The sequence below is a fragment of the Lemur catta genome, chromosome 20 (assembly GCF_020740605.2).
Source record: "Lemur catta isolate mLemCat1 chromosome 20, mLemCat1.pri, whole genome shotgun sequence".
Taxonomy (NCBI): domain Eukaryota; kingdom Metazoa; phylum Chordata; class Mammalia; order Primates; family Lemuridae; genus Lemur; species Lemur catta.
In genome coordinates this window covers 18,965,333-18,987,157 of record NC_059147.1, presented here as the reverse complement: position 1 = coordinate 18,987,157, position 21,825 = coordinate 18,965,333, and the positions used below count along the sequence as shown (strand labels likewise).

General features: G+C 56.5%; 1 protein-coding gene across 2 annotated transcripts in view; it reads left to right on the top strand.

Moving 5' to 3' along the window:
• VAC14 (VAC14 component of PIKFYVE complex) overlaps window positions 1–21,825 on the top strand; it is a 98,811-nt gene that overhangs the window by 50,869 nt on the left and 26,117 nt on the right. For both annotated transcript variants that reach the window (XM_045533995.1, XM_045533996.1), the window contains exon 14: window positions 7,768–7,900. In XM_045533995.1, the coding sequence (XP_045389951.1) occupies window positions 7,768–7,900 (133 nt within the window). The remainder of the gene's footprint in view (window positions 1–7,767; window positions 7,901–21,825) is intronic.

Below are 21,825 nucleotides of genomic sequence, written 5' to 3'. Positions count from 1 at the left end.
AGAGCCAGTGGTGCCGCCTGCGCGTTGGGTGTGTGAAGTGCAGTGGTGCAGATGGCACGGAACGCTGGGGAGGCCACACCCATCACACGCCTGGGCGGCTGCTGTGTCGGTCTAAATGCGCCTACTGTGGTCGTCCCCAGGGCCCCTCGAGGCACAGCCGCCCACGCGGGGTTTGCTTCTCGTCTGTCCCAGCGTAAACATCTCCCTCCTGCGCTCCTCCCGCCCCGCCTCCCTCGCAGAGCCCCGGGATTGGGGAGGGGGTCACCTCGGGGACAGTCAGGAGAGAGCTGCCGGGACAGGTGGCTATAAGAGAAGCTGACGGAGCGACATCACATTTTCCTGTGTCCCACCCCTTGTTCTCCTGTGGCTCAGCTCCTTTTGTACCTTCTCTGCCTGGTCTCCACTCGGGGGAGTCTGCAGGGCCTGCTGGACTCTGGGGACGAGGGGTGGCGAGCAGGCCTGCAGGCCAGCTGAGCCTGGGCCTGTGTAGAGAGCAGGACCGGGGAGGCCTCAGGGATCAGTCCCTTGTCAGAGACGTGCCTGTGTTCCCGGGGCCAGGGCATCTCTGCTGCCAGAGAGTGGGTGGCCAGGCCCGGGGAGACCCAGCCAGCCCGCAGGGTCCACGGCCAAGCACAGTGGCAGTGTGGCAGCCTGCGGCTGAGGGTGGGCCCCTGAAACCCAGTCTTCCCTGGCTCTCCCTGCCCACCCCGGGGCCCATCCTTGGTGTGATGAAAGCTGCTCATGTCGGTATACCCTGCAGGGCGCACCAGCCCAAGGTGTTTTTATGCCTACCTCCAAAAACAGGCAAAAATGAAACATTCTGATTCAGTTTCGTTCTCTATAGCCCAGGCCAGTGTGGCCAAACGTCAGCAGCATCTTAATGTTGCCACACGGAAACAAGTTCTAGAAGAACCCCAGAAAGCCATCTCTAGGGCACTTTGCCCAGTAACCGCAATAATGATAATGGCTGCGGCACTGGCTGAGGTCTTGTTAGGACCAGGTATTGTCCTGAGCGCTCACGCAGGCTGGCTCCTACAGGTTGGCCCCTGGCTGCTTTGCAGCAGCTCTGATAGATGAGCACTATTCCCACCTCAGTTCGGCCAGACGCACGGCCTGAGAGCCTGCACTCCTCACCCCCACGCGGGGGTCCCGCCCCTGCCCTGCCCTGGAAGCTGCCACCACCTGGGGGAGAAGCGGTGGGTGCCAGGCCACGGCCCCAGCCTGGCAGTTCTTGGCAGCGGGTCTGACCCCACCCCCCGCACCACCGCCCAGGAAGGCGCCCGTGGTGCCCTCACTGCCAGGCCCCACCTTGTCGCCAGATGGAAAGCCAGCCCCGGCCACCCAGGCCTCCCTGCTGGTGGGTCCCTTCCTCCCCACCCTCTCTGTGCTGCCCTTGGCCCCAGCCCTCGCCCTGCAGCAGCAGCAGCAGCAGCTCTTTCTGGTGGCAGACTGCTGTGTGGCCACCGTCCCCTGCCACGTCAGCTGGAAGTCCCTGCAGGCCCTGCTGTGGCCCGTCAGCTTATCTCTGACTCCGAGCTGAGCAGCTGGAAAGCCTGGCTGTGGGCGCTGGCCCCAGGCGCTCCTGTCCTGCCAGCCTCAGCTGGTCCGGCCCACAGATAACTGATGGCCTTTTGGATCGGGTCCCAGGATGATGCCATTACTGCAGCATCTTTTGTCCACGAAGCCGTGAGGTTTGCACCCCCTCCCATTCCATGGACTCCACACCACCCCCACCGAGACCCTGCCTGGCCTCCTATTCTCCAGCCCCTTGTGGGAGGCTGTCCTTCCCCAACCCTATGCCCTTCGGTTCCATACCAGCCTCCCCATTATGCCGTCCCTCTGTGGAGCACTTCCTGTGCTGGGCCGAGTGTGATGCTCTTTAGCCTTGCTGCGGCTCACGGGAGAGGGACCGGCCTCGGAGAAGCCGTCCTGCCTCCACTGCCCTGCTAGTCAGTGACAGGGCCTGGATCCAGGGGGTCCCTTGGACTCCCCAGGTGCTCTGCATGGCCTGTGGCCTTCCCCTCCGCATCCTCAGGGCAGCGGATCCTGATGCCCCTAGATGGGGGCTGTCCAGGCACACGAGCCCCGACCCAGTGGGACAGGAAGGCAGGGCCTGGCGCGGGGACCGCGCAGAGCCTGCGCTGGGTGGCTAAGGTTTTCGCATCTGGTTCTGCTGAACTGTAACTCGCATAGCGTATTGAGGCCAGAGCTATTTTTATCCTGACATGTGAGGTTCCTTCACGTCATGGCCACAAAATTCAATCCAAAACATCCCCGGGAAGGTTGTTTGTGAGATGTTCTGCAGATTCTCATGTCGCCACATCAGGTTTCACTTAGGAACATCTGCAGGGCTGGCTCCCCCGCCGCCCGCCCCGCCGGCCTGGTTCTGCACGCAGGGCGCTCCGGCATCTGTCTGGCCTGGCCGGTCACGTGAACTTGCCGCCAGCGCCGGCGGGCTGCTCGCTCGCCCTGGGACGGCGCGGCAGCACGGCCCTCGCTGAGGGGCAGCCTTCTCCCTCAGCCTCTGCGGGATTAGAGGATGGAAATCCCGCTCCCCTCGGCCCCCCAGGGGGAGCCCCTCTCCTGGGACCCGTGGCCAGGCTGTTCCAGCCCGAGCAGCTGGCCCGTCTCGCGCGGCCCGGGCGCTGTGTGCTGCCAGCAACGCCACCCGAGTAAAGCCTCTCGCAGACCCCCAGAGCACAGTGTTGGAGGGCGTGCCCTGAACCCGCCGCTGAGTCCCTGTCCCAGCTCTGCCCCTTCCTGGTGCACGTGCAGCCCTGGGCCCAGGCCCAGCTTTTATGACCGTGGAGATGAGCTGGGAGCGGGGGCGGGTGGAGGCGCTGTGAGTGCTCCCCGGGAAGGAGCAGCAGCAGTGAGGTGGAAATCAGTGCTGTTGCGAGGCCTGTTGTGCCTGTAGTCACACTCCTGGGGCAAGTTTGTCCTCTCCACCCCATCTCCTCCTCCCGAGCCTGCAGCCCTGCCTGAGAACATCTTTTCTCAGGTTCCAGCTCAAGCCAGCCAGGCCCGAAGGGCTACTTAGGTCAGAAGAGCGGCTGGTGGGCGAAGAGGGAAGCTGAGGTTGGGAAAGATGTGGGAGACCTTCGCTGTCCCCAGTGAGTGATGAGACAGTGCCCCATCCCGGTCCAGCCCACACCCCTGCCCCAGGAAGTGTTGCCCCTCTCCCTGCCTCCCCTGCTGGGGTAGAACTGCCTGCCCAGACCTGGGGGCTCCACTCAGCACTTCCCAAGCTCCCAGCCCCGTCCTGGGGAGGCACCTGCTCTTGGGCAGTGGTCTGTCTGGCAGGTGGGCTCCCAGAGGGCAAAAGGGCCCACCCCTGACAGCCGCAGGCCCAAGCGGGCCCTGGGAGGCTCCCCTGAAGCTCCCACACACCCTGGCCTCCTGTCACCCGAGCCTCAGGAAAGGCACCAGCCTACAGTTGGGGAACACCCAGCTTTTTGCTGTTTTAGTCTTTAAACAGGGGGAGCAATGCGAGGACAGGGTGACTCACCTGCCGTGGCTTCTCTCAGGTGTGACTCTGCCCTCCTCCTCGCTAAGGGTCTCAGCTCCAGGGACCGCTATGCAGCCTGGATATTGAGTCTATTTGGGGGCCAGAGTGGGGGCTGTGGCTAAAGAGACCAGACACATGTCCAGAGCACCCCAGGCCTTCTCTTCTGCTGTCTTTGGCCAGTCTGCCAGCTGCAAGGTGAAATGATCTTCCTCCCTGGATGTTGGGGCGGGAGTCACAGGTGACACCCTTCCCTCCTCTCAGCATCCCGACTGAGCACTTTGAATCTGTCCCAGATCCAGAGTCTCCCGATCGGAAGAATGAGAGCAGTCTGCCCCGTGCAGTGCTCGGAGATATGGGACATTGCTAATGAAAGGAGTCCCCGTTTATTGAGCACAGACTGTGGCAGGCCCCAGGCCTAGTACATTATGTATTTTGTCATTTAATAGGGGCTCCCACTGCCCCTGTGAGGCTGGAACAGCGGCACCGACCTCTTCCCGGTGCCTGCCTAAGGCACCAGCCCTGAAGAACGGGGACTCTGGCCCCAGATGGGGAGAGTGTCTTTGTGGTTACTTCCTATGTTGGTCCCTTTGTCCTCTGGAATACTTGGGAGCCTAACTGGAAACGGGGTGGGCTGGGAGTACACATAGAGGCAAGATGGTGACAGGGACACCAGGAGCCTTTACCAAGAGGCCTGTGGTTAACTGGGCACCTCCAGTGTGGGGGGCCTGTGCCTCCAGCCAGACCACCGGGGACCCCGGAATTCATCCCCCGAGGGTGGGGCGGTGAGGCGGGGCTGCTTCAGCAGCTGTATCTGCAGCCGCCTCTGCTGAGACCAGCCCCAGCTGGCCCCGGGTAACTCGATCTGTAAGAATGTGACACTTGATTCTGCAAACAGCCCCTCTGGGCCAGGGAGCAGAGACTGTTTGCCATCCAAGAGTCACTGAGGACCTCCCAAGCCTGGCTGTCCAGGCAGGGACACGGAGGACCTCCCAAGCCTGGCTGTCCAGGCAGGGACCGGGACGACGCAGTCCAAACAGCAAGAAGTTCAAGGGCTTCTCACTCAGGCTCGCCCCTCGCAAGGTTCGTGAGAGCTGTCTCGGAGGTTCTCAGGATTGAGGCCAGGACAGTTTGGAGGTGTGGCTGCTGGTGAGGAATCTTCCTAGAGTAATTCACAGCTGGGAAAAACAAAACAGAAAAGCACCTTTTCTAGTGCCCAGCAGCTTCCCCGCAGGGACCACAGAGGATGCGAGGGAAGTCTGAGTTCAGCAAGAAACAGCTCCTCCCAGGAGGGTTTTACTCTGCTTTCTGACCATGGGCATCTCAGAAAGTCGGTCCATAGATGCTTCTCTGTGAGACTTGCTTGTGATACTCTGGAAGGTTCCACATATTCTTGTTTTGTGCTCTGGGCTGATGCTTCTGCCAGTATGACCTCCCCTGGCCGAGTTGGATTCTCAGAAATCGTGCATCCTGCCTAGCTTTGCTGGTGCCTGCTGTCTCCTCCCTGGTCCAGGGAAAAAGTCATGACTCCTACTGGGCTCCTAGACCAGAGAGGGGCCGGCCTCAAAAGTAAGGGCCCCAGATCCCTCTCTTGGCCCCTCTGCTAACCCCCATGTCCTCCTGGGTTTCCAGAGAGCTGTGGCCAGGTGCTTGCTCCACAGCTCTTGGTGGCGTTATTTTCTGTCCTCACTCTTGGCTTGGCAGAACCATGGCTTTGGTCTTTATGCCATCTTCTGCCCTCCTGCCTAGCAAGGCTCTACCTCCTAACCTGGGAGCCTCAAACCTGCCCAAACATCAGTGCCCAGGGGTTGATGAGAACACAGGCTCTGAAGACCAGCTGCCTGGGGTCAGCAACTACCACTCCCCAGCTCTGTGGCATTGGATCATCTGCAGCCTGACTCAGGGTTTCCCTGTGTATATGATGGAATAGTAATGGTGCATCTTTTCAAAGGCTATTTTGAGAATTAAATCGGGTACTATGTGTGAGGGCTTTATGTATGCTTAGCACATAGTAAGTGTTTTGCTCGATAGATAATAGCTGTTAATTGGCTGTTAAGATGTCACGTTGTACTGGGACAACTGGATGTCTACCCACATGCAAAAGAATTTAGACCCCTTCCTCACATCATCTATAAAAATTAACTGAAAATGGATCAGAAGCCAGACTGCCTTGTAGTCCCAGCCACTTTGGGAGGCTGAGGCAGGAGGATCGCTTGAGCCCAGGAGTTGGAGGTTGCAGTGAGCTGTGATGACACCACTGCACTCCCTCCCAGGCAACAACAGAGCAATACCCTGTCTCAAAAAAAAAAAAAGGTCAGAAACCTGAAGCATGTCAGTAAATCTTTATGACCTTGGGTTAGGTAATAATTTCTTAGCTATAACACTGAAAGTGCAAGCAACCAAAGAAAAAATGTATATATTTAATCAAAATTAAAGATTTTGTGCTTCAAAAGACACCCTCAAGAAAGTGAAAAGAGACAACCCACAGAAGATATTTGCAAATCGCATGTCTGATAACAGACTTGTATCCATTATATAAAAGCTCCTACAAGTCAACAGTAAAAAGACAAATAGCCCAATATTTAAATTGGCAAAGGATTTGAATAGACATTTCTCCAGAGAAGATATGTAAATGGCCAGTAAGCACATCAACATCATTGGTCATTTTGGAAATGACAAACCAAAACCACAATGAGATACCACCTTCTATCACTAGGATGGCTGTAATCAAAAAGGCAGATAATAACAAGTGTTGGCGATGATATGGGAAAATTGGAGCCCTCATACATTGTTGGTGGGAATGTAAAATGGTGCAACCACTATGGAAACCAGTTTACCAGTTCGTCAAACGTTAGAATTACCATATGACCCGTCAATTCTACTCCTACATATATGCCAAAGAGAATCAGAAACAGGCTCGAACAGATACTTGTAAATGAATGTTCATAGCAGTATTATTCATAATAACAAAAAGTAGAAGCACTCAAATATCTACCAGGTGATGAATGGATAAAATAGGGTATATTCCTACAATGGAATATTATTAAGCCATAAAAATGAATTAAAAACTGATATATACTATGACATGGATGAACCTTGAAAATATGCTCAGTGAAAGCAGCCACATACTGCATGGTTCCATCTATATGAAACGTCCAGAATGGGCAGATATTAATCCAGAGACAGAAAGTGGATTAGTGGCTGCCAGAGACTTGTGGAGAGAACAGTGGGGAGGGACTGCTGATGGGCGTAGGGGTTCTTTTTTGGGGTGATGAGAATGTTCTGAAATTAATGATGATTGCTGTACAACTTTGTGAATATTCTGAAAACCACTGAATTTTACACTTTAAAAGAATGAACTTTATGGTATATGAAGTGTGTCACAAAGCTTTTGGGTTTTTTGTTTTAAATGCACTGTTAGTGCTCTGGACAGAGTGGGTGAGGGTTCCTGCCATGCCTGTCACCTCTGAGCCACGGAGGCCAGTGTATGTTAGAAGGGGCGGGGAGAATCCCAAGGGATGCATGAATACGCCAGCTCAGGGCCAAGCATTCCAGCAGCTTCCCCTTGTCCCCTCGGTGCTGGGGCCTTACAGAGGGGTACATGTGCAGGGTGGGCCGGAAGGGGCCATGGTATCTGTCCCTCAGTGTGTTTCCAGCTGGGACGTGTGTCAGAGACATTTGTGTTTCTGGTTATAAAGCCACCTTGGGGCCTTAAAAAGATGACTAAGAGCATCTTTGCCTGATGGTGAGGAAGAAACAATGTTTGATTCCAAAACGTTAAAGATTCACACCCTTTGTAACATTTTGTCAGTGTTTGCTGCTTTTAATCTAGCTGGGTATGTGCATAATTTATTTTTCTCAAGTAACATTAAGAGAGGAGCTTGGCTTTTGCCTGTCGTGGATCTGCTGGCTGTGTTGACCATCGAGATCGTGTGCCCGCCCTGCACACAGCCTCAGTCTCTCTGACTTCTTGTTTGTCCTTAACTGGCCCAAGTAGACCCCAAGTACGTTTCGTTTATCAGGATAATGAGTAGAAGTTTGGTTTTAAAAAAAAAAAAACAAAAAATGCACAGTGCCTCGCAGGGTGTTACACGTAAGGAATGTTCACTGAGTGGTTTGGGCTTGGATGGAGGGTGGACAGCGTGATACGCAAACCCACACACGGCTTTTTGGCGTTTCCAATGGTCTGTATTCTGTAGGGATCGCATCATCCCGTGCGCATGTAATCAGAGTAAATCCTGGCTCTGTCCCTTTCTCTGCAGGTACCAAAGGCTTAGAATGTTCTCCTTCCACTCCCACCATGAACTCCTACTTTTATAAGTTCATGATCAACCTTCTCAAGAGGTTCAGCAGTGAACGGAAGCTCCTGGAGGTCAGAGGCCCCTTCATCATCAGGTCAGCCTCCGCGCGCCCTCTCCGCTGCCTCCCGTGGCCACGGCTCCCCGCGTTCGCACCACACGGGTGTCACAACAGCCACCTTCTCGTTCCCTTCTCTCTCCTCCTCTTCCTGACCTTTGGTCTGTTCTTAAATGAAGAGGGTTCCCCCTTCATACCGGGTGGCTAGTGCCACCAACGTAAGGCAGGTTGGCGTTGACATTTTTCAAAAAAACTGAATTTGCTTGTTGCTTGTCAAGGTACCTTTGCATTGAGGTGGAACATCCTCTCATTAAATGCCATTGTCAGCCTTTTAGAGAGGAAAAGGGGTGAGCCACATGGCATGTGACACAGGGCTACGCTGTGGAGTCTGGCCTCCAGCACAGGATTTGCCCAGGCTTGGTGGAGCCAGGTTCCTGCGTCGTGTGAGCCTAACCTGGATAGTCCCAGGGCACAGTCCTAGTGGCTCAAGGACCACAGAACTGCCATCACCAGCAGCATGGCTGGGACTGGCCCATTGCCTCCCACTCAGCTCCAAGGGGCAGGCCCTAGAAGAGCAGCCCAGTTTCACCTGCAGCCTAGCAGAAGCTGAAACAGGGGCACAGGTTCCTCCAGGCTCCCCACCAAATGAAGCCCAAGCCCCCCAACCAGTGAAATCAGACCCTCTGAGGTGCTGGGTTATTAAACTGGTCCGTGTGCTTGGGAAGCAGACTAGAGTGACGCAGTCCTGGGGCCGAGGGGTTGCAGAGGGCCTGGCCTGTACAATGGTTCAAGGTAAAAAAAGTGGCTGGAGCTCATTTTGCTGTAAACCAGGCTCAGTCTGTGGGCCACGCTCAGGATCGGCAGCCTTCCCCAGGGCTTGGCAGGGAGCCACTGAAAGGGCTTGATGGGGGAGCGATGTGACCAGATTTCTGATTTGAAGTGACCGTGTCGCTGGGAGAATGGGTTGGAGGGTCAAGGTGGAGACCAGGTGGGAGGCCATCGTCCAAGTGAGACCATGGCAGCTCGTGAGGGGACGGGGGAAGCGCCCGATTTGGGCATGAGTAGGACGTCGAGCTGATTGGTGCCCAACTGCATGAACAAGTGTGGGGAGAGGGAGTCGGGTAGCAGCCAGGCCTCTGGTTTGGGCAACTGAGTAGTGGGTGGCACCAGTCCCCGAGGTGGGAGTCTTGGAAGAGTGGCAAAGAGTGGTGGCAGCCACGTGTTTGACTTTGATTGCTTTGGGGATGTCAGAAGGAAGATGTTGATGGAGTAGTTTGCTGTACCTTGCTCTCAAAAGGAGGATCTAGGCCCAAGATACAAATCTGGAAATTGATGACATAGTCATTCATTCATTCATTCATCAGATATTTACTGAACACCGACTCCGTGCAAGATGCCGTTCTAGGTGGTTCTGCTCTTGTAGAGCTTTCATTCTTGGGGAGTTAGAGGGGCAGAGTGAGGAGGGAAGGGGTCTAAAGCCAAATGCTGAGAGCTCCAGTCTAACGGTAGGGAAAAGGAGGAGAAGCTGGAAGAAGAGGCTGTGACGAGGGACCAGAGAGGTAGGAGGAAGTGGTGGGAAGAGGGAGATGGCAGGAGACAAGGCCAGGAGAGAGTCTAGGTACAGACAAGTGACCAGGAAGCTTGCCTGCCAGGCGAGGAGGCTGCTGGCCAGCTCAGGGCTGAGTCTGGAGTTGAGGACAGAGCCGGAGGATTGAGTCGTGGGAGAGGGCAGGCCTGCCTGAGCAGAAAGATAAACAGCAGGAGGAAGGGGCTCCTGATGGTCCGGACCCCCAAGAGGATGCCCCTGTGGTGATGGGGAGGCTGCCACTGTCCTGTTGCTTCTCTGGGCTCTTCTAGAGCAGTTTCTCAAACTCAGCACTATTGACATTTGGAGCTGGATAATCCTTGGTGACGGGGCTGTCCTGAGCGGTGCAACATCCCAGGCCTCCACCCACTGGGTGCCAGTAGCACCACCCTCACCCCGCTGCGACAATCACAGATGTCTCTAAACGTTGCCAAAGGTCCCCTGAGGAGCAAAATCACCCCAATTGGGAACCGCTGTCACAGAAGCAGAAAGGGATTCTTAATTTCATTGGGCAGAAGAGACAAATGTCTGTGGTTTGTCTTCCCCTGGAGTTGGACAGTTTTGGGTAAGGGCTTGAAGTAGAGATTAGGTGTGGTGCAAGGGACCCCGCCCCAGGGAAACTGGAGTGTTCCACAAGAGTGACAGTTACTTGCTGCGGTTTTCCAGACTGCAGAGGTGTCAGTACACTTGATGGGCTGTCCCTACCGCCAAGAATGTCAGGGACCCAGTAGGAGAGAGAGGCCTTTGGAAAGCGACCTCGTAGCTTCCCCCTGGAGGAGCAGCCGTAATGGGCTTTTCCACCCTGTCTCAGCCTCACACGCCCAACCCGAGGCTGGGGAGAAGGAGCCAGTGGGTGACCAGCCTCCCCAGACAGCAGGGAGCAGAAGCGCGGGCAGCAGCGGGGGCGTGCAGTGCGGCCTCCCCACCCGCCCGGGGCTGCGGCCATCTTCCCATCTGCAGACTCCAGGGCAGTGAGGCTTGGTGTGCTTTGCAGCGTCTCCTGGGCCGCTGGGATCCTCATTCCGCAGAACGAAAAAGAGAGGAAGCAGCATGCGCACTGGGCTTGGTTGGAACTGGGCTGCAAACCCCTGTACCCTGCTAATTCTGCAGCCACCACTCTGTCCCTTCTGTGGGAGAGTGCTGAGCCTGGTGCCATGAGGGGCCCTGAACAGCCGGCGTCCAGGACCACCTGGGACCCAGCTCCTCGGAGGGCACAGGATCCGGGCCCAAGAGTCCTCCCCCCTCGTCCTTCTGGTAGCTCGGTATATCCAGCGTTGCGATCGAGCGCCCTTCGCGGGCTCAGACCTCTCGTGGGCCACACTAGGTTCTCGGTGGACAGCCAGCCTTTCCTGCAGGCCAAGCCTTGCTCCCACTGGTACAGTCACAGAGGGTCTCTGAGCCCTTGGCACCAGCACAAGAGCCCAGTGGGCTGGGACACAGGGGACCTGTGTGGTTGGGCTCCTCACACAGAACTAATCTCTCCCAGCCTTTTGCCATGTTGGTCCAGCCTGCCGTCCCCAGAAGCAGCACTCCTACCTGTCAGTACGTGTTACTTCCTCAGGGCCAAGCCAGCTCTGGGGGCCAGCCTGCCAGGCCACTGCTGACCAGCCCCTGTCACAGTCCCAGCCACCCAGTCTGGGTGCACAGCACAGCATCTGGCTGGAGGAGGCCTTGCCAACATGTCGCTTCTGCCATCCTCCTGTGGATGGTCACACAGGGCGGAGGCCCGTCGGCAGACGCTTGCTGGGAAGAGCCCTGGGGCTGTCCGCCCGCCCTCCTGCCAGTGCACTGCATTTTCCTCTTTCCTGCTGTGGCTGGAGAGAGGGGCACAGCAGACTGCGGGGACAAGCCACAGGCCTGGCAAGGAAGGCACCAAGTGATTTCCTAACCCGCTCCTTCAGCTGCGAAGCAGACTACACATGGCTCCTCTCAGCCTCCAAAACTGAGCATGAGAAAGGAAAGATTCTGCTGGCCGAGAAGTAGAAAGCCGTCGCTTCTGCAGGGGTGTGTCAGCGCTGGGCCCGGGAGCGGCTGCTGCCTGTAGAAGGACAAAGGCGTCCGGAGTTCTTCAAGGGAAACATCTGCTGGGGGTTCTTGGCCCTGAGGAAGACGCATGATTTCCTTCCCCCTCGCTGCTTCCCCAGCCGCCCCTCCACGTGGGAGTTGGGGGAGTGGGAATGATGTACCCGAACTCCAGCCAGGCCTGGGTGGGTTGGGCGTCCTCTCGGTGTCCGCGTGGCCTGCGGACCTGGTGGACGTGACCGTTTAGGTATACATGGAGGTTGGGAGCCCACAGCTCCAGCACCCGTCTCTCAGCCAGCCTCGCCGCAACCTGCACCGTCCTGGGCCCTTCTCTCGGCTGCAGAGGGTTGGGGCCAAGCACACAGATTGGGGGACTTGTGGGAAGGGGTGCCGTGAGCTTCTGGCGCTGTAGCCCCGTCCTCTCCCCAACCCCTCCCCAGGACTGCACAGCCGTGGGGCAGACGTGCCTCCCACAGGCACCCCGAGGAAGAGCAGCTTCTGGAGTCAGGCTTGGGTTCACACCCTGGTTCCTCCCGTTCTCCTGACCTGTTTCCCAGCCCTCTCTGTTTTGGCCAGGAAACAGAGATGACAGTAGTGCCTGCCTTGTCGGATCACAGGGCGGTTACACTAGATCGTGCGTGTCCCAGCCCCGGTGCTGGCTGTGTTTGGTAAAGGGGGGCTGTTGTCCAGCCTCCTGACCTGGCCTCCGCCTCCCACGGTGGCCTGTGGGGAAGGAAGCGAGACCCGCACCAGAGGGTGAAATAACTGACTCTTCTGGGCGGAGAGCTGGCCCCGGTGCACCCACTGACACAACTGTGCCCCACGTAGGTGTTGGTGTGCATTGCCCTCCTCCAGCCGCCTCCCGCCCCGCGCGCTGGTGCAGGCAGAACAAGCCCGGGCCTTGTCTCCCCGTGAACCGGTCCACTCATTCTCAGTAGAAAAGGAGGGCCGGGGAAGCCCAGCCTCTTTGATAAACTGTGATATGAACTCCAGCGTGACCCAGCAGCTGTGATCTGTACAAGGCCTGCTTCTGTGTGGGAAGTGAGCAAATCCGAAGACACTTCACTCTGCCCGCCAACACGGCCCTCCGGCCAGCCCGGCTTTGGCTGCAGCCACTATGCACTCCCCTCCTCTTCCTCCCTGCTGCCTCGCAAAGAGGACTGGCCAGAGAATGCTTTCATTTGTCACACGCACCCGTGCGTGCGCTGTGAATGGGAGCCGGCCTGGCTCGTGGTAGATGAGGTGCAGGCACCCTCCCAGGGGGAAAGGGACACCCTAAGATGAGGCGGGTGTTTGGGTGGATGGGCTGGGGGCCCAAATGGGAAAGGAGGAAGTGGTCGTGGGACTTCTTTCATGAGACCCCGAGCCAGAGAAGCCCAGCGATAAGGCTTCTGGCTCCTGTTCCGTGCAGACAGGCACGGCAGCCTCCCCAGCCGAGCAAATGCTCCGAGTCCCTAACATGTGCCCTGCTAATCCTGCCTCTCCACAGCGTCCTGGGTTCGCACAAGGGCCGTTGTGCTGGGCAGGGGGATGGGGCAGTGGGGAGTTGATTGGCCACCGAGGTGGGTGGTGGGGCAGGGCAGCCACTAGAAACTGGACTTGTTTTCAATTGCGGGGACCAGGAGGGAGGGCCTCAGAGAAGAAGCTCTCTTTCATGCCGTAATTGGGAAATTCCACTTAGCTGACCCTGTGCGTGCTGGCCTGGGAGACAGATCCCCGCAGTGTGGGGGGCCACCCGTGACCCTCCCAAGCCTACCGTCTCCTCCCGGGCAGCCCAGTCTCTGGAGGCCCTTTGGGGTCAGGTGCCCCCCGCCCCCGCCGTGAGTCTCTGTTCAGAGCACCTTACCTGCCAGGGGCACCGGCCAGGCCCCCAGAAGCGCACTGCGCTGATGCAGTGGAAGCTGAATTGGAGTGAAGTGGCAAGACCTGTATCCGGTCCTCTCCTCCTGTTTCCAGCTCAGGAGAGAGAGCTTCAGAGCGACCCCGCTCAGTTCTCTTCCTCTCACCCCTGTGACGGATTGCACCCATTTGCTCAGAATAAAAATAAATTGCTGTGGAAAGGCACATAAACCAGAGTCTGGAAGAGGCCCTGATCCACCTACCCGGAATAGATGGGTCTTAATCTTTGATTAGTTTGTAGCCATATTGATTGGGTCCCCAGCCGAGGGGAGGGGACAGGACATGGAACGGTGAGAGGCGTTCTTCCTCCCCTCTCAAAAGAAGCTTCTCTTTGCTGGCTTTAATTAAGGTCTGCCCAGCTGCTGTGTGACTCTTCTGGAGCCTTCCACAGCGGCCAAGGCCGGGTGCTGTTTTTTCGTTGCAGGGGATGCAGAGGGGGGCTTGTGTGCAGCAGAAGCCATTTTGCACAACCAGCTCTTGTCTTCTGATTTGGTAACTGGGGACAACACTGGGGGAATGTGAACGCCAGGGAGGCCCGAGGGGCCAGTCTGACACACAGAAAACATTGCCTGGCGGAAAAAGAGTCTTGCCCTCCAAGGTAAAAAGGTGTCCTTGTGAGGGGCAAAATTCAGGGAACCTAGAGAGCCCAAGCCAGCCTGCATTTGCATTGTCCTCTAGTCCCTGGCAAAGCAATCCACATCCCAGTGCCTCACAGAACCATCTGAGATGGGGCCCTGTGTTCCTCGTTGACCCAGGGTGGCAGGGAGGGCTGCAGGACCTGGGGGCAGGCCACTGGCCTTGCTCCACCGCCTCTGAGCAGTCCCCACACTGTCACACACTGGCACTCCCTGTAAGAGGGGATGTCCTTGCTTCTGGAAAATGGAAACCACGTGTGGTGGGCCTTGCCGGGCCGGGCTGGGATTCATTAGGGCTGACGGGGGTATGAGGGCAGGAAAGGAAGTGCCGGCCATGCGCCGGCAGCTTCAAAGGGCAGCCTCCTGGTGTTTGAAGGGCCCCATTCACTTGGAGCAGGGCTGGTGGGAGGTTACAGGTCACAGGTGAACTTAGCGGGGGAGGCCACGTGTCCTTCAGGGTGACCCTTGTCCCCACAGCCCAAGCAGCCACCCTCCCCCTGAGCTAGCTGTCGCCCCTGGGACAGAGGGCAGGACCCGGCAGCAGGCTGGGGGAAAGCACCGCACCCCGGCACCTACCACATGCACGTGTCGTCAGACTCCTCCCCAGTGGGTGCCGGCAGCTGCCTCTCCCTGAAAGCACTTTCCTTGTAGTGTCCACTCCTGAGAAGCGTCACCTCCCCCGGCCGTAGCTCAGGCAGCCAGCAGGGCTGGGGTGGGAGGGTGTCACACACTGTGTTCAGGGACCGAGGACTTGATGAATTTCTTTCTGAAGCTTGAGGGGTTGTTCCAGGTGGAACCTGCAGTACTCTGATCTGACTATTTGTACTTTACTGAAGGACGCCAGGAAACTTGGAAGGTTTTGACATTGGTAACTCAGACAGCTTGGTTAATTAGCAAGTAGCTAATGTGTACCATATGTAGCATCTTTTTTAAAAAATGGCAGGCCAGGCATGGTGGCTCATGCCTATAATCCCAGCACTTTGGGAGGCCGAGGTGGGAAGATTGCTTGAGCCCAGGAGTTCAAGACCAGCCTGGGCAATATAGCGAGACCCCATCTCTACCGTAACAAAGAAAAGAAAATGGCAGCAGGTTTAGAATTGGTTCCCAGAAGCCATTTTCCATCCTCCTGCCTCCTCGGGATGGGCCTGCATCTGAGCCAGGATGCTTTTAAACTCCTTGCAGGACAGCAGCTGCAGGGTATATCTTGTCCATTCTTTCAAGAGTCTATTTCTCAGGAAGCTCTTTTATCCTGGGTTTACTTGGGCTGCCCTTGGAGTCCCCTGTGTGGTCCTCCCTTCTCTCTTCTCAAGTCATTTCTCTCAGCAGACAGTCACAAAGATCACAGAACCCCCACACCCCAACCTCTGTCCTCAGAAGGGTTTCCACCATGTGCAGTTTGTGAAAGGCCCCCTGACCTGGTGCCCCTTCCTCGTGAAAGGAGAATTCACATCTCGGCACGGATCATGATGGCGCATCCTAGGACCTGGGGGAACTGTGGCACAGACATTGCCTCCGATGGCACTCGCAGCCCACTGAAGTAGCACCCAGTCCGCAGGGAAGGGTGCCAGACAGGCCAGTGCCTCTTCATAACCCCGGCTAGATGGTCCACCAAAGAGGCTCTTAGGATCTGGACTGGATAATAGAACTTTCTGTAAAAGTTTGCTGCTCCACATAGGGTGAGTGAATCCCAGGAGAGTGTGAGTTTTGGGTCTGTTGCTGTTGTTGTCATGGTCATTGTATTGTAAATGCCCCTGTGGCACCTGAGCCTTTCCCTCCACCTTCCTCACCCCAAGTCTTGGGTTATAAACTGTGGCATCGGGTTCTGTGCAGGGTGCTGTGTAGCCATCCAAGGACCTCAGAGCTGAGGGTTCCCCTGCCAGGCCTGGGGGCGGGGGTCTTATGTTGTGGGAAGGGGAAAAAGATGGCCAGGACGGTGAGACAAGTGTGGCAGGAAGTGCCTGCTGTGAGCACGTCACATGGGCCCAGAAGGCATGTGCTGGTCCCACACTGGCAGCCCGGGATCCACTTAACCCTGTCTGCAGAGCAGTCCCAGGTTCACCAGCCCCGAATCCGTGGCTGGGAGGGCCCAGAGAGGTGCCGTGGCCGTCCCACACACTAGGCAGAGCTGAGACACGAGCCTCCGTCTCCCGATTGCCGGACACCAGAGCAGGACCCCAGATCTGGCATCCGGGACCGCGGGAGGGTCTCAGCCTCGTTAGGAAGACACTGTGCTCTCTCACGGCTGCCCTGCCGCCCAGCGTTGTTAACCCATAGAGAAATCCCCCCAGGGACCCTCCTGGCGAGCCCTCCTCCTCCTGTCTCAGTGGCTCCCACGGGCTGCCTGCCACCTGCTCGGGCAGAAAGGAAATGCCAAGTAAATCCATGCATCCCTGTCTTCCTTCCAGGCCCCCAGCGCCTCCGCCCTCCGGCCCACCCATTGTCCCAGCCCACTTCCGGTTTCCAGGCAGCATAATCTGCTTGGAACTCCTGGCACTTTGGCAGCGAGTGTCTCTTGATCTAAAGCTCCCTTTTGACTCTTGCTCAAGAGGATGTGTCTCGCCCCCTCCCTCCTCCGGGGGGATTTGTTTTGCCTCCTGCCTTATCGCCGTCCCTGGCATCGTCCGCACGGGCCTTTTTGAAGCCCAGCTGAGGTGGATTCGAGTGCACTCCGGAGTCAGCTCATTCTGTTCTAGTCCTGCACCGAGTGCCCTGTGCAGTCTGCTTTGAGCCTGGTCTCTCTTTACTGTCGCATCCCTGCCCGGCCCAGTCTGTGCCCCGGCTCCAGACCCACTTAGAGCCACCCAGGCCTCCTAGTTGCTCCCCAAGAGAGCTTCGCCTTTAGCCTGGTAATGGCACTTGTGTCTCCATTTCACCGTCTGCCTTGTGATCAGTACACTTGTGGCCTTGATTGGGCCCTTCTGACCCCAGACTTGCTGTTTGCATGTCCAGTGAAGGAAGGACAGTCGTCCAAACTGGAGGGCTCCCAGCCCTTCTGCTGCTTCAGAGAAGAAGGGGTCTTGGAAGTACCGCTGTGCCTGGGAAGTTCTGACTTGTTTGCGGCTTGGTTTGGCATCTCTCTAGTAAAGCCTTCTCCCCGTATTAACCACGCAACACCTGTGTTTCAGTGCCCCAGATATGTCTTCTTCCCTTCTCCCAATCAGGGCAGTGTGGCAGCCTCCCCGCCCTCCGTGCTGTGATGCCCACGATGCCTCTGTGGAGTACAGATTTAAAGAACAACATACTACTAAAAAGTGCACAAAGTGTACTAGTGCTGTACGTGCAGCACGAGTGTGCTACTGCCCAGTGAATTTTCACTAATTGTTGCACTCCCCTAACGAGAACTCAGATCCAGAAAAAACATTTCCATCACCAAGAGTGTCCTTCCCCTCCTTCGTTTTACCTGGTTTTGAACTTTATATAAACGGAATCATACAGTTTGTGCTTTTTTTTTTTTTTTTAAGAGACAGGGTCTCATTCTGTTACCCGGGCTTGAGTGCGGTGGCCTGATCGTAGCTCACTGCAGCCTTGAACTCCTGGGCTCAAGCAATCCTGCCTCAGCCTCCAGAGTAGCTGAAACTACAGGCGTGCGCCACCACGCCTGGCTAATTTTTTTTTTTTTTTTTTTTTTTTTTTTTTGTAGAGACAGGGTCTTGAGATGTTGCCCAGGCTGGTCTCAAACTCCTGGCCTCAAACAACCCTCCTACCTCAGCCTCCCAAAGTGCTAGGGTTACAAGCATGAGCCTCCATGCCCAGCCCAGTCTGTGCTGTTCTATAAAGCCTGGCTTCTATTGATCCACATTATGTTTGTGAGATTCCTCTGCGTTGCATGTAGCAGGAGTTCATATTTCCATAGAGTGTTCCACCATGTGAACATACCGTGATTTATTTATCTATTCTAGAATTGATAGGCATGTGGGTTATTTTCATTTTGGTACTATTATGTATAATGCTGCTATGAACATTCTCTTACATGTCTTTTGGTAAACATATGTACACATTCCTGCTAGGTATATAAGCTAGGAATTGCTGGGTCGGCAAGCAGACACACAATCAGCTTTGGGAGCTCCCGTCCAAAGTACTCGCACCAGCTTCCACTCCCATCACAAGAATGGGAGCGTTCAGTTGCTCCACGTCCTAACCAACACTTGGTATCATCAGTCTTTGATTTTAGCCATTCTGGTAGGTGTGTGGTGCTATCACTTTGTGGTTTTACTTTGCATTTCACTGAAGGCTAATGGAGTTTAACAACTTTTCATAGCATGTTGACCTTTCGGATATCCTCTTTTGTGATGAACCTGTTCAAGTCATTTTTGCGATGAGATTTCAATGTTTTTCTTATTGACTGTGGAAGTTCTTTGTACAGTCTGGATTCGAGTCTTTCTCAGCTGTGTATACTGTAATTATCTCTCCTGCTGTGTGGCATGCCTTATTGCTCCCTTAAAGTGTCCTTTTATGAACAGATGTTGTTTATTTTTAATGTAGTCCAGGTAGTCAGTTTTTCTTTGTGGTTAGCATTTTCTAAGTTTTGTGGTGTGTTTTCAGGGGATTAGGAGCTCATGGGAACATACCCACGATGCTGCCTGCTCCGAATGATGCTTCTCAGGCATCCCTGGGGAGGGGATACTGAGCACCAGCTGCCTGAGACCCGGAGGCCTTAGTTCGTAGCTCTGGACAGGTTCTTAGAGACCACCCAGTCCAGCCTGCTTGTGCTTTGTGAAAACACAGATTCCTGATGGAATCTGGAGGGGCTTCTGGTGTAGCCAGGCCAGCAGCGGTCTGCAGCCTGGAGCTGGGAGCCACTGCTCTGTGTTGGGCAGCACCCTGGGGTGGCACGTGGTAGGAACCCAGGTCAGAGGCACCACAGTGAGCGAGCGGACCTGCTTGGCCTGGGCATCGAAGGCAGAGGTCAGGAAGACCCAGGAACTCTGGCGGCATCTCCCTGTGGCGCCATTGCTCTCTCTCTGTAGCCCTTGTCTGAGGTCAGCTGTGTTGCTTTGGTCTCTTCCAAGTGGCAGAGACATGGCCACCACGTTGCCTGCCTGTCACATCCCTGTAGATCATGATCCCAGAGGAAGCTGTTGTGATTGGCTCAGACAGGGTCAGCGGCAGAGAGGTAGCATTGAGCGGACTGGGAGTGGCAGCCCTAATGCACCCCACATGGAGTGGGGAGCCAGGGGCTGCTCTCACCACGCAGTGTTGAACAGGCAGAAGCACAGGGCCACCACGCGGCTGCCTTCCTGAGCACGGTTTTCTTATATGAAAACGAAGATGGGTTATCTCTGTCTCCTTCTCATCCTTGTGAGGATTAGATGACTCAGCATGTGGAAAGTGCTGGCATGTAGGAACCGTACTGTAAGTATCCGCGCCAACTGCAAGGGTGGTGGCGGGAAGGAGCATCAGTCCTCTCTGTGCTTGTGCCCAGCTGGGCCTGGCATCCGGAGAGCGGGTGTTCTGGGGTGGCTCACTTTCTCCTGTCTCTAGAGAAGGTTGAGAGAGAAAAAGCCTCAAGTGTCCATCACTCAGATGAGGACATGAACCCCGGCATCCTCTCTCCCTCTGTCCCCTCCCCACCTCGCAGCACACCCTCGTTCAGTGCCCTCGTTCAAGGATTGGCTCATCCCAAGAAGTTCAAGGCTAGAGCCTCTTCCTGTCCTCAGGACTCGGTCTCCCTGTCCCCCACCACAGCTGTCCCTTCTTCCTCCTCTGCCAGCCCCATCTGTAGATAGGCCACCTGCTCTGTGGCACAATGGCAGCAATGGTCCTGGGCTTGTGTCTCATTGGACCCATCAGTGTGGCCAGTGAGCACCAGTGCCCTGACCGTCCAGGACAGGGACATCATGTGCCCACCCTCGGGTGCAGGAGGCGCAGGTGTTCATGGACCATCCTGGCTCTGGAACCAAATCCAAGGCAGTGGCCATCGGGAGGCAGACCCAGCTTAAGTGCTGGGTTTCAGTGCCAACTGGGGCGGGTGTGAAGTGGCCCCACCCAGGGCTCCCATGGCGGTGGCGGAGGAGTGGCTCTCCTTCACTTCGCAGCAGCCACATCCTCCCTCCAGGAGGGCAAGGAGGGCGAAGCTGTATGTGTGACTGACCTGTGACATTCCCGGAGACCACAGTGGGAACAGGCAGTGGGGAGGTGGCCGGCTCCGAGGAATTCCATGGGCCTGCCAGCTAATCCCTCCTTCACGGCTTCCTTCCGTGAGCAGCACCGTGCCTTGCCAGAGACAAGAAGTGTTGGTGCTGGCAGAGTGGACGGGTCCTCTGCCCTTTGTCATGTGTAGAGCTGGGGGTGGGGGCAGGTCTAGCACCTCCCGGCAGGGCCCCCTCAGGGCCCTCTCTGAACACATGTGCCACAGGGTGGCAGCCACAAGGCCACAATCGAGAAACCAGGAGAGTGTCATCAGAGTGGCCCGAGCGACCTTAAGGATCAGGTGGCTTCTTTCACACAGAAAGAAACTGAGGCTCTGACTTTTCCAGTAAATATTCCCCGCATGCTGCCTGTGTGCAGAGGCCTGGGCTGGACCGACACAGGCCCGGCTTCCGCATCCTTAGGGGAGGCATATCGGTGTGATGGGAGCAGGGGCCGGCAGCACAGGGAGTTTATAACGAGAGAGCTGGCCTGGCGGGGGGCAGGGGTCAAAGATTCACTGCACACAGCAGGCCGTTCCTGCACGTCCTGGGCCGAGGGTCCTGCCTTCGCCAGGGTTGCAGTCTAGGGGGACGGGCCCGCAGGCACCAAGTCACAGAAATGTGTGACCCCATGTTGTGACTTGTGCTCGGAAGGAAATGCTGGGGTTGGGGAGGGGTCCTCAGCTTCCGGCCTTTGGGAAGGGGTGCCGTGCAGCCTCAGTGGAGCCCGGACGCTGTGACCTGGATGCAGGGTTTTCTCAAAGCTTAGAAATGCCCTAGTTTTCCCTCCTCAGGCTCCGCTGAAGCCGTGCCAAGAATTGGCTTTTAAAGACCGCCTGAAATGTGGTTTGGAGCCAAAAATTTATAGAGCCAGTGCATTTGTGACCTTGTTGAAAATGCTTACTGAGGAAAACCAAGGGGTGGGATTTGGGATTTTTTTTTTTCCTTTCTAAAATTAAAAAAAAGAAATAAAAACCATCCATTTGGTCCATCCCCACCGCATGCCTTTCCCACCTGCCGGCCCCTCACCCCCACGGCCGCGTCTTCCACTCGTCCACGCCTCCCCCAGCCCCAGCCCCTCACCCGCTCCCGTCCGTCAGTGACGAAAAATACCAAGTGGGTAAAAATAAGGAGCCTGGTTAGGGCCCTGGAAATTAGGCCACAGCTGTCAGGCCGGGCGAGAGCCCTCGCGTCTCTGAGAATGGAGCCGCCAGGGCAGATAAGGGAGGGCGCTGCTGCTGTGCCGGGCAGGGGGGCCAGGAAGCGCCATTTGTCACCAAGCAGACCTGTCCGGGTGTCCGTCAGTGCCAGGCCCAGTGCCTGCCAGTGGGGGCACCGCCGTGGCAGAGCCAGTCCCTGCCCGCTGGGGTTAGTCTCACTCACAAGCGGTAGCATCACAGCGTGACGATGCTCTGGGGAGCAGATGGGGTAGGAGGTGCCCAGCCCTTTGGAGGGGTCCAGGAAAGCTTCTGGAAAGATGCTGTCTAAGCTGAGCCAGGAGAGATGAGCAGGAGCTAGCGGGGGTGGGGAGGAGAAGGTGTTTCCGACACAGCAAGCCGTCCGCACACAAGCCCAGGGGCCGCCGCCCAAGCCCTGGGCGACCTGGAGCGTGGCTAGGAGGCCAGGCCCCTGCGGTTCAGAAAACTCTCTCCACCTGGGTGGGGGTGCCCAAGTCCCTGAGAGGAGAAGCCACTG